This window comes from Styela clava, chromosome 11 (genome assembly GCF_964204865.1).
Source record: "Styela clava chromosome 11, kaStyClav1.hap1.2, whole genome shotgun sequence".
In the NCBI taxonomy this organism is placed as follows: Eukaryota; Metazoa; Chordata; class Ascidiacea; order Stolidobranchia; family Styelidae; genus Styela; species Styela clava.
In genome coordinates this window covers 12,961,576-12,974,556 of record NC_135260.1, presented here as the reverse complement: position 1 = coordinate 12,974,556, position 12,981 = coordinate 12,961,576, and the positions used below count along the sequence as shown (strand labels likewise).

Below are 12,981 nucleotides of genomic sequence, written 5' to 3'. Positions count from 1 at the left end.
CGGTATAATTACGGAATTTCAGTAATTTAGAGTAATTTAAATGCATATTTATATTTCTGTATTTTGGATTATTAAATGTCTGAATACTTGTAGGTCTACCAAGAATTGTGTTTTCTCAAGTATTGTCAACTGGTCAAAGCGTAGTAGTATATATTTACGGTCAAAGCAATGAACTAATGAATTTATGTACAACTGCAAAAGATAACACTACACGTCAGCACGTAATCCAACATCCAAGGACTGAATGATCAGCTTCACAAGTTGAAGCAGTGTGCATGACATGATGCCAAACTTTCGTACCGTCAGACTAGTTCGAGGTAGAGGAGGATATGGATTTACACTGTCTGGACAGGTAAATACAGAAATATTGAAATACAACTTGCAGACTTGGGAACTTAAATATGCACTGATCTGAATCTGAATATATAGATATAAATTACAATTGTATGATTTCACACCCGTACTTTGAACACGAACATGCCATAAACTGACGATTGTACATATCGTCATTGTGCCGTGCCTCTTTGTCTTGTGTATTGTACTAGAGTGTTATTTGTTTATTGCTATAATACAGCAGTCTTAAACTGCAGTTATACTAGTTCGGGGTGCATGCCGCACATCCGTGTCTTAGGCCGGTATGGTTGTGAATATGTATCCCGTCTCTGTTACACTGTCTAATTATTATTCAGATATTGTTACATTTTTGAGGCAAATATACATACATACATATCTACATTATGGTCACGTAAACCACAAAGAATGTCGGAATGTAATATCATTTTGTGTAATTTAAATTTAAAGAAGAAAATATACAGTGATGATAATGCAGTAATGATAAGTTTCTAAGAATGCACAACCTCCTTCAATTTCAAATATCGAAACTATTTATGTTTTACATACAAGATACCGATAAATGATAAGCATATATACAATGTAATTGGAATTTTAAAATGAAAATCATTTCCTAGAATGCATCCTTACAACAAAAAGGAGTTTGTACAAGTTGATGCACTTATAGAATATCACTTTATTAATAGTATTGATATCAGTGGTAATATAAATACCTTTATTATTTGGAAGACATTTCTTCTTGTTACATGGTTACATGCTCGTCATATTGATAAATGCCTTTGTTTCATTAGGCTCCCTGTTGTATAAGTTGGATTGCAGAAGAAAGTTCGGCAGAAGATGTTGGAATCAGAAAGGGAGATTATATTGTTGCTGTTAATGGACACAATGTATATGATGCCAGCCATGAACATGTTGTTAAACTTATAGGTATAATATTAAATTTTGTTTTATGTAGATATTGGTCTGTGCTGAACAATTCGCTATTTCAAATATAGTTACTATACTGTTGTTTTCTTGTCTATTTCTTTAGTTCTGTTTATCATAGGGTAGGTTAAGATCAGAATAAGATTGGGTGGTAATCTGATCAAATAAAACAGATCAGAAAATAGAGTAGGGCCTACTTCCTCAATATATTTTGTGGGAAAATTTTTGAATCTGCAGTATAGTATTGTATACTATTACCGGTAATTATTCCACATTTGGGGGATGAAAAATCATTATTGAGTTTACTGAATGAAAGCATCTTAAAATTTGTATGTTTGCACTCCCAGATATCTTACAAAAAAATTACTATTTCAGGAATGTCAACTGATGCTCTTAGTCTTGAAATACAAGAAAGTAAATCTACAGATTTGTCTTCATCTGATGATGAAAACTTGAGAGCTGCAGCAGCACAATTTGCATCCGAACCTCATATTAACAAAAGGCGAATCATGGCCAAACCTCCACATTCTGGTCAGTCCAGATCAACAGAACTTTCTTACTATGATTTTAATAGAACTGAACAGGTGCTGAGTGAATTAAAGTCTGGTGCTTTATTTCAAAGTGTGTTATCTGCTATTGATGCTAATTCATATGACGTCGATTCATCTACCTCAAGCAAATCGAGCCACGGATCGAGGACAAAATCAAAGCACTCGAGTAGAAACAGAGAATCAAATATGAACATGTCTAATGTGCCAAATGCTAAATTGCATTCTAATTCTAATTCAATGCAACGTGCCAAATTTAAAGATTCACGTCCTTCACATAAACGAAATTTATCGATGCCAATTGAAAATGTTAATTTTCAAGCTAATTATAGTGCCAACTCTTCAAATAATGTTTTTGTACAATCTATTGTCGCGTATCTTGGAACTGTGGAAATGATGATATTGCATCATGAAGATATACCCAACTCTAGTCTAGCAGCCATTGAAAGTTGTGTTCAACAGCTTAGAAGAGAACAACATATTCACCAAAGAGTGTTGTTAAAGGTATGATTCCAACTTCATTATGTGTCGGATTATGTAATTTTTGACGGTTATTATTTCCAGATGGGAAAACATTCCTTGGAATGAATACCAGACGTTTTTGACAATAATTTCCTTTTTGTATATTAGGAAGGAAATTGCGGTTTTTATAGTTTCCTTTACTGAACATTTGTTCTCTTTTTCAGGTTATGCAAACGTCTGTGAAATTATACAGCGCAGATGCAGATATTATCGCAGTGTATGATGGGCACCATATCTGTTACTCTTCTGCTTGTCCTGAAGACAATCGATTCTTCTGTATCGTAACATTGCATGTAAGATTTATTATAGCTTGTTTCATTTTTATTTCATTTGAAATTTCACTTGTGGTATTAGAAGGTTTATATAAAGGGTGACCCAAGAAACATAACCCATCAATTTCTTAATTATGCTTTTGAAATTGGAGAAAATAATCTAACATTTGAACTTATGTTTGTGTATGAATATAAAGTTTCAGTAATCTGGAACGCTTCTCATGAAAGTTATGTTCTTGTTAGAATATGTTTCTGGATTCTGTTTGTTTGGGTCACCCTGTATTTTGTATAATTTGTTTGGTGGTTGGACATTTTGACAACCATTGTATTGTTGTTATGATTGCCTTCAAGGGGGTGGTTTTTTGTTCAATGTATCCTTAGTGCAGGATGTTCAAATATAGTTGCATGTGAGAGTGATTTAATTCTGATGTTTCCTGATTGTCGTTTAAATTGTTCTGTTTTGGGATCAAATAAGGTTTCAAAATTTTCGTTACCTGTATATAAGTGAGGTTCGTATGTCTCTTTTAAATTTCACTTTCATAAACATTCATATCTTTAATTTTTATTATTAATATTGCACTACAAAATTGCTTTTTTGGTTTTTGACCCATAATTAGTGGGGCCTGAATGTCCCTTCTTTAATATTCAAGACACTACATCTAGAAGTTATTTATACTCACGCTTTCAGCTTGGGGCATTTAAATCTGTTCCCTTTAAATCCTTGTGTAATTATTTGATTATTTGGAATGTAAATAAGTTATATATGTTTACCTATTATAGCAAGGTTATTCCAAGGATAGATTTGCTTCTCAGACTTCTTAATTACCAGTGAGTGCTTCTCAAGTGAGATTTAAGTGCTTGCTTAAGTAACTTCATACCATGTGTTTTACATTGTCGCTGAAGAAGTTTGTTTACCAAACATGAGCCACTCATGAAGTAGGGATGTTATTCAATATAGAGTTTAAATAGAAGCTTGAGTATTCAGTGGTTGGTATATTTATTCTAGGTGTTCCTAAAACTGGTTAATATTGGAAAAATTAAAAATAAGTGTAGCAAATCAATTCAAAACATTTGAAAATTATAATGTTTTAATTAAAGTTTTTTCATAAATACCCTACCGTAAGTAAGTTTGTATACAGTCAGGCAATGTCTCACAGCCAACCATAAATTGTTACTAAATTCAAAACATTTAATAATGTATGGTATTTTGAAGTTTTTTAAAATTTTCAAATAGGCTTTTCCGAATAAGTTTCTATACAAGCAGGCAATTTCGCATGTCCTACCCGAATATTCTACAATTTGTGTTAAATTGAAAATTTTCCAATTATCTATTGACCTGTGTCAGAGATGAAAATATGATGTCAAAAATTTTTCTACTAATTATTTTATCTGTTTAAAAGTTTTTGACTGAAGTATATAGTCTGCCTGGCACCAGTAATGATGTTCTTGCTAATGAACATTTATGGCACTAAGCACTCTTCTCAAAATTTAATCAGTCACGGACGTTTTAAGTGGTATCGTTAATTTTAATTGCCCTGTAATTAAGATTCAATTCTGGAATTCTAGTTTTTACTTGACGTTTTTATTTTTGTTATTTTTTTTTTATCGTACGTGACACGCAACTCGATTTTTGCTTTCTCGGAAATCAGATTTCATTTTTTTGTGAATTTCGTAGAAAAGTAATGAGGAATTTCAAACGTCACCATCATATTGCTTCTTTGAAGATTGTTTAATACTTCTAATATCTCTCTTCAAGTTTTGCCACTTATTTTTACGAAAATAATTGAAGTGAATAAAATTTCAATTTTTTCATATTTTTATTTTAACAGAGAAACAATCAAGTTCGTTGTCATCAGTTTATGGTTGATCCAGACATTTGTTCTCATCGAAATCATTTGGAAAAAGCGAAAAGGTGAAATATTTTATAAAGTAAATGAATTTATTGAACATAAATAACCATTAATTAAATTGTTCTTTATTAATTTTCTTGCATTTTTTCATCAGCAACCATTTAGTACAGGGTGACATTATTAATAAAACACAACTCAGGTCATTTGGAACATATTTTAGACATAACTTTTTTGCAGTCATCCTAGATTGCTGTAACTTTTAGTAACTTTACAATCATACACAAACAGAAGTTCAAGTGCTCCAATGTTAAATATATTTCCACGTTTTCATAGGAGTAATTATGAAGTTTATAAATTCTGTTTTTTTATTCACCCTGGCCCTGTTATATATAACACATCACTTACTCTCGCCAATTGCATCACAGCATGTTTGTTAGTCTCCATTAGGCCACACAAAAGAATTAGGATATAATATAATTTTCATTTGTGTAACCTACAGGCTTGCAATATTAAAATATATATAAATATTGTGAAATCTTTATTCCAGCAAAAGTATATTTATCACCAAAGATATAAATATAACATTTTATAAGGGTATTCATGAGTAAGTCCCCTGTTTAAATTAGGTAAAAGTACTTTGGTGTGCTTGGTGCAATTAATGGTGGTAATATAAAGGTGTATTATAATGAAGTATTATACTCTGATTAAAATAAAGCAAACCAGGTTAAGATGTATTAAAAACTTCATAACAAAATTTCGAAATGGTGATAGGACAGGCCTTCATGAGGTCTTATAATAGTTAATGGCTCTTCCGGTTGTAACTTATTTCGAAAAGCTGCAGCTGGATTGCTTACATTGTGATTCAATATAGTCTTTGTGTATTTGCTCCGCAAGTTCAACTCATATTCGAATGGTAATAATCCCTAATTACATGACATGCTTCACTTAGTTTGAGCGGTAATTTCAAATCAATTACTTTTATCTGGTTGTTATGAAACGTCACCACATATAATTTGAATAGAATAATTTAAAACGGTTGTAGGTATTTATTGAGTTGGATATATATGTAGAGGTTTTATTTTGTCGCTGTCAGGTTAGTTCGAGGGTGGTCAACGTTTTTTGCAAGTGCTGCATTCTGAAAATCTTTTGTTTCAAAGGGCCCTGTTAAGAAAAGTACTTATAACTATATCATATAGTTAGTTACCTTCAGATTTAATGGTGGCTGACATTACTGAACTGGGAATAAAAAACAAACAGTAATGTTATTTCAACAATTGGTAGATATCTGAAAATCAAACTGACCGTATGTAGTTGTGAGAAATTTTCACAACCCTCTCCAAGAGCAGGGGGCGCACAAACAGCTTCAGTGGGCCGAAGATGATGATTTGAAAATTCTGTTATATATTCATACCAGAATTGTTGTTTGCATCTTAGTCTAAAAATGTTGCCATTAGAGATTGTGCTACCACATAAATATTGTGTTAGAGGTTTATGTGGGATTCGGCAGACTTTCGACCTTTCAGTATACAATGGAATGAGGGAAGGAAGCCCACCTGCAAATTATAGTTTCAATTGCGAAGGTTTCAGGAAGTAATGCAAGCAATTCACAATGAGTTAGTCGTGGTGCATTCTTGTGGGGGTGTCTGACTGGCGAATGACAAATTTTATTATTTTATTGCACCTGCATAATCTGTTGTCTTCAAGACTGCATTGGATTTTTTTGATTTGATTGATACGGTTTATAGAAATTATATATTTTTTTTCGAAATTTAAATTAGGTTTTAAAAATAGCATTTTATATTTCATAAATGTCAATTTTTTTAAGAAATCTCCTTATAAAGTAGTCTTATGTGCCATCTCGTTTAATAGACTATATAATTCTTATTGATTAATAATATATAATAATTGATTTTTAGAATATCAACGTATTAAGTTATAAACGTCTTATTCAGATAGACATCCATCAATGTAAAATGCTTGTTTGAAATAGATAAACAGAACTTATGTAGGTTCAGGATGGTTTTCACGTTTTATGGTAAGCTGAAGGGAAATTGATAGAGGTTTAAGCATTTAGAAGTCGGGAATTCTGATTTGGTCTACAAAATATAAATGGCTTTTAGTTCATATAAAATATACATACAGCTTACCCTGTATGGAAATATATCTGCAGTTTGGTCATTTCAAATTTATGTTTTTTTTTAATCTGTGTACTGTCTTTTTCACTTCAAATGCCCAAAAAATAATCTCAGGTTGACCACTTTTGGCATCTCTGATTTCAGATAGTTTTTTGTGGCACACATAGATGATTAGATGATATAATATTTTGCAGTCTACTACCTCCTGCTTCGCTGGTAAATGTAATTTGTAATTTTATGACAATCATCGTAAAACCCTCTGTATTGCCTCAAGGCCTTTTTGTGTAGAGTTACACTAGATTATGTTGATTGTTGTGTAACGATATTGAGTGATATCCACTTTTAAAATAATTGTATTGTTAATAAAATTTTAATGTCATTCAAATCTTATTTTGTATATTGAGCATATTAATAATAAACTCTGAATTCACCAAAATTTTTTTCAAACTTGAATGTTTTATGTTTTGAATTATTGCAACTATACTATACATTACAATCTGAAATGAACAAAAATAAATGAATATTGGATACATTCGAAATTGATTTTTGGTATCTTCAATAAGGTCAAATATTTATTTTTAAAATATATTATTTGAAATTTGAAAGGATAGTTTTTTTTTATTGCGAGCGTTTGGCATCTGATTGTTATTATTACCAGATAAACCTTCGGAAAAAGAAATACTCCAATCAGTATTGAAATAAAATTGAGTAACTGCAAATATCACTGCATCAAATCAGTAGAAATCGAAATAATTGCCAAAGTAATTAACAGCATTTTAATAGTCTGTAATTGTATTATGGGCAACATCATTTAATCTCTAAGCAATTTTAATAAATCTGTCACCGCCCATGTTTATAGATACATTTCATATCAAACCATCGTAAATGTTATAATTACAAAATAAAAGCAGCCGAAATGTTCAAATTTAAAAACGATTTTCGGTGTAAAAGAAATAATAAGTAAGCTGATAACAGAATCTGGATTTGTACTTTGAAAGTGGCCTCATCTTTTTTAAAATATTCCATCTTTAGTTGATCATTGCATACAATATCATGTTGTAATAATGTTGTCATACTAGATTTTTATTGTCACCACATAGATTTATAGCCAGTTATTTCAACTGTGGCAGAGTGGCAATTTTTGCTTCTATGGCAATGTTTGGAATTGGCCATTGTCCATTATGTTTTTATTTTTCAAATCAAATTGTTTAGACTTCATTGGTATGACTATTCGCTTCCCATAAAAAAGTTTACAATAAGTTTCTGGTTTTGTTTACAATGTTATTAAAATACTACGAAGTATCTAATCTATTTCTGATTATCATTTCTTAGATAAGATCAATATAGGTGAAATCAGTAGATAAATATTTCATCTCTATTTATTTCATCCATATTTGAGAAATTGCCCCAATGTTACATTAATAATCTTTCAACTTTGCCTCACCCAAAAAATGGTCAATTTAAACCACATTAGGAAACTTTTGTTTGTATTTTGTAGAATCGTTGACGCTAATCACAATCAAGTTCAAGTTTTTTATGGTTGGTTTTTATCTTTTACTTTTTTTTATATGATCCTAGATCAATGGAACGATGATAAATCGATGGTAATGCTCGAAATAGTCATGATCCTTGTGAATGAGTCTTTGATTACTGAAGAATTTTTAACATAATAGCTCGGCAAACAAATAATCTTTGCGAGCTTGAAGTTATCTTTTTCTCTTTCACAGTTTGGTGCGAACCTCTTGATTGCCATCAGAGTGCAGTTTACTTTTCATTGGCTTTTTAGTTTCACTTAGATTAGGAAGTCACACACAACCTTGTTTTAATTAAGGTACATAACATAGCGTTAGCTTGACTTTACAATGAAAGAAATTAATGAGCTTCTTTATTTTTGTGATGCCAGTTTGTATCATGTTTTATGATCAAATGTCTGTTTTTCAGAAGTAGAAAACGTGAATTAGTAATGCTTGTTTGTCATTAATAAAATTGTATATGTCAGTGTCAGTCATATACAGAAATATGATGGATGACAAAATAGAAACTTAGTTTTAGATTTTTAAAGAAATGTGATGTAAAAAACAATCATTTTCATAATTTTTTTTTAATTGCAACAGCATATGTTACTTGGGTGGAACATGTCTTTTCGACAATTAATATATTTTATATAAACTTGGGTTGATTTGATTCTCCATGTTACAGTGTCAGACTCAGAAGTGAATTGAAGTCTATTTTTTTTTCTACCATTATCAGATATTATGTACTTGATATGACAAGTTTGCAGTCTGATACATACCGTCTATCTAATTATCCTGTTTCAAATGTTTCAAAGCATTCTGGAATAGGTTCAACTGCTTGGCTATATACATCCCTGGCTTATATTTTTATCATACTGTGATAATTGTTTGCTTTTTTGTCAACCCATCCTATGCCATCATTGTTTTGCAAATGAAAAATTGAGCTGACAAGATCACCGGCTAAGAAAAGTCATTGCCTATGTCCATTACTCATCATTTATAGGAAAGATTTAAAATGATGTAATACAATATGTTTTTGAAAGCTTTGTGAGTGTTTCTGATTCATAAATTATATTTAGGGGAATTATCTCAACGCAATTTTGATATCGTTGCTTAATCCTCGATTTGTAACGTTACAATGAGGGAAGCGGGAGAAATAGGCGTCTTATTACAAGAGTGTTAAGTTACAAAATAACAAATCTAACCTGAGTCATTTATCATACTATATATTGGTGTCCTGCCATGGCGTCTTTCTTCTGAGATGCACTATTTTGTTAATGTTTTTTGGATGAAAAAGGCAGAGATCTCTCTGGTGCTTTTGTTAAGTGCAAAATACATGTTGTGTAATAGACTTTGTCATTAAAATCTCTTTAAATTTCCTTGGTACATACGATATATTTATTAGATATTTATAAATTCAAGGATATGTACAGTATTTTATTATGAGGTCTTATAGAACTGCAATATTGATTTTTGAGTTTTCAAGCAAAGTGAATATTTTTTTAAATGCGATTCGATTGTCAGGTATTTTGATGAATGCAATAATTTCCTTATACATTAGAGTCTACAGCCTACTATCAAATGTAAATCCCGCAAATTACTGTTACTATTAATAATAAAACTTTTATTTGTACTTCATCTACTTATTTATGCGACTTTATCTACTATTTTCTTCATTTGTGAATTAGGTCTTGCAACCTTAACAAAAGCGAAATCAGATAAAATGAACATGCCCATATCTGGATTTGAATCAATTTGTTAAATTTAAAGTCCAAAATACAACGAGACAGTTACAAATTAGTAGATAACAGGCCTACAGTAACACTTGTATTTTTTTCAACTTCAGGTAATGAGTACCCACAGTGAAGTTTGGCCTCCTAAAAACTGAAATTAATTTTATGAATTATTTTTCACTTTGGTGATATTCTAAAATTCTCTGTAACACCAACCTCAGTTCTCAGTATATTAACTTTCTAGTTGCTATCGAATTTCTGAAATAATATGCACAAATTAGGGACTAATGGCTGCTTTAAGTTATTTGAGAGTAAATGTCCCTAATTCTGTAATTACACTCTTTCAGAGTGCCGAAATCTAACCCGCTGCCACTTTGATATACTTGCGACTGAAGTAACCACGTTTCAGTGACAATACCTTGTTTTTTTTGTTATTTAATAAGAGAGGATGTAAAATCAGTTGCTATTGGGTGTTTTTCACCCGATTTTTTAGTTTATTCTAGATTAAAAAAACCTTGGTTTCCTATTCATATTGTTTGTCGTTTTAATACCTATCATATGTGTAATGTAGATAAATTGAAAATTAGAAATTCAGTTATCCTTGTTCAGTGCTTGATCGACAATAATACTTTACAGTCAGTGAAAACAGTGACTCAAAAATACTTCCAATCTGGGTTCAGTGACATTGAAGGATGTGGTAATTGTCTGGCTAGGGATCAAATCATAATCCATAAAAATAAACAATTGGATTCAGGTAATTGTTATCTACAGCTTATCGGAGAGGATATGAAAATTTATTGCAGTAATAAATTCGAAGATGTAAAAATTTAGGAGAAATTGTTGTTCGTTGGCCTGTTTTTCTGTACTTGGAAGAATGGAAGGTTTATAGTAACGAAGAATAGAGGGTTTAGTTTTGTCAGATATGAGGCCACCGTCATTCAAATTTAGATTTAGTAATTAGGAAGACTAGAAAATATTTTTTTGGAATCTTGATAATAGAAAAGGCTTTTTTTGTAAAGCTTATAGAATTTTTTTTTTATTGAAGACAAATTTCAATTCAAATTTAAAACTGTTATTAGGTAATATAGATTGTTAGCCATATTATAGGATCTGTTATTGCGTATAGAATTATTTGATATTTTAAAAATTGCAGTGCCTTGAGTCAAAAACAGTTGCAACTAAATATGATAAAGGGTGAAAGATCTATGTTTTTGCGCCAAAATTGAATAACATTTATCAGTAGCAGATATTTGAATTTATATACATACAAACATATTTTGCACTCAAAAAAGAAAATGATGTTGTACTAATATTATTCAGGTGTTGAAATTGTTTTTGATTCCCTTTTATTTTCAGAGTCATTTCTCAGAAAATATTTAAGAAAAATAAGTTGTTAACAATTGGGTATGATAAGGATACTTATAAAGGAATGAGTTACAGTGTTTGTACCATAATGAAAAATTGTTTGAGTGGGGAATGGGTACTCCTGCAGTGTGTGTACCAGGTTAGGGTTAGGCCATAATTTTATTCCGATTTTTTTTTATTTTAGTTCTATTACAAGTTCGGGGACTGTCTGTGTTAGCCAAATGAATATACCCATGAATATGCCCATAGGTTTCAGTCCTTTTACACAACTTGATGTAAAGTAGGCAAACCAAGTTACCTCCATATTGGTACACACACTTCTGGAGCGCCAGAAATGGATATCTCTGATTTTCAACTCATATCAAATAGGTACCGTAGTTCTTTACATTTTTTTACTCCACTATAGCATATGCTTGAATATAAGTAAATGAATTTGAGTTGAATTTCTAAATACACATCAATAATTTCATTTATTAAGAGGGATGCCACACACTCCTAATATTGTCCGTATCCCTTCATAATATCAATGATAATGTAATTTTGTTTCATTCTTAGGTTAAGCATTCTCTAATTTTATTTAACAGTATTATTAATCAATAAGCTTAATAGTGAAAATTCTGTAGTCTTTTGAGGTACTAACTTTCCATCATGCAGTTTGACAGAACATAGCATTAAATTTGAGGACTTTTTGACTTTATATTTGATGAAACAGATTTTCTTCATTCCTAGGTTAAGCATTTTCTAATTTTATTTAACAGTATTATTAATCAATAAACCTAATAGTGAAAATTCTGTAGTGTTTTGAGGTACTAACTTTTCACTATGCAGTTTGAGAGAACGTAGCATTAAATTTGAGGACTTTTTGTCTTTATGTTTGATGAACAGGAAAAGGAAGAAACTATGCCTCTAGCGATGTTATTAAAACCATATCATCAAATCATTTGTTTAATTATAGTCTCACAACTACTTGATCAGAGCTGAGGATCGATAATTACTACGATATTCTGAGAATATGGAAGGATTTGTCCAATTAGCCATGCTATTTTTTGAGGTTTTCGTCCTGTTAGTTAGGACATTTATCCTATTGTTATTTAGCTGTAATACTCTATTCATTTTAACATTATTGACGAGCAGAGGATAGTTAAGACTGATGGAATTTGGATTCTTCAGTATGTTGTTGTTCTGTATTTAGAGTAGACATCCAGGCATGTCTATTAATATTACCAAGGGACATATTAATTTAATCAGTGATGTGTAACTTGCCTTCTTTATTCGTAAAGCAAATAAAATCACGTTGTCAATAGTCAGATTTATCATGTATGCTTTAGAAAGTTTAGAAAGTGAATAGGACGATCTTCTTGATCATGATAAAATTTGAATTTATTGTATAATCAAATAGTATGAACTATTGTACACTGAATCAATGTTGAAAAAAGAACTTCAGTATACTTCTGCCTCACAGTTTTCGCAAAAAAGTGCGCTAATAGTGAACACTGGTATGGACTATTGTACACTGAATTAATGTTGAAGAAGGGGCTGTCTTGATTTATTAAAAACCTACATATAGATTATTTCGATATGTTATATGTTGCTGACTTATCACCACCAAAGTTCGCAACAGTTTAATGTATGTTATATTCAAACCATTTTACTATTAAGATAACGCAAGTTTTTGTAGAGGCCTTTTTATGTTGGGGAGAGTGCCTATAAGTCTTTTCGGGTGCTCATGAAGTGTGTGTACCAAGATAGCGCACAACCTGATAACCC

General features: G+C 31.0%; 1 protein-coding gene across 1 annotated transcript in view; it reads left to right on the top strand.

The window, feature by feature from the left end:
- The first annotated feature begins 74 nt into the window (after positions 1-74).
- LOC120348121 (regulator of G-protein signaling 12-like) overlaps positions 75-12,981 on the top strand; it is a 44,410-nt gene continuing 31,503 nt past the window's right edge. The window contains exons 1-5 of the mRNA XM_039418243.2: positions 75-352; positions 1,143-1,278; positions 1,651-2,327; positions 2,510-2,638; positions 4,447-4,529. Coding sequence (XP_039274177.2) covers positions 281-352; positions 1,143-1,278; positions 1,651-2,327; positions 2,510-2,638; positions 4,447-4,529 — 1,097 coding nt within the window. The 5' untranslated portion in view covers positions 75-280. The remainder of the gene's footprint in view (positions 353-1,142; positions 1,279-1,650; positions 2,328-2,509; positions 2,639-4,446; positions 4,530-12,981) is intronic.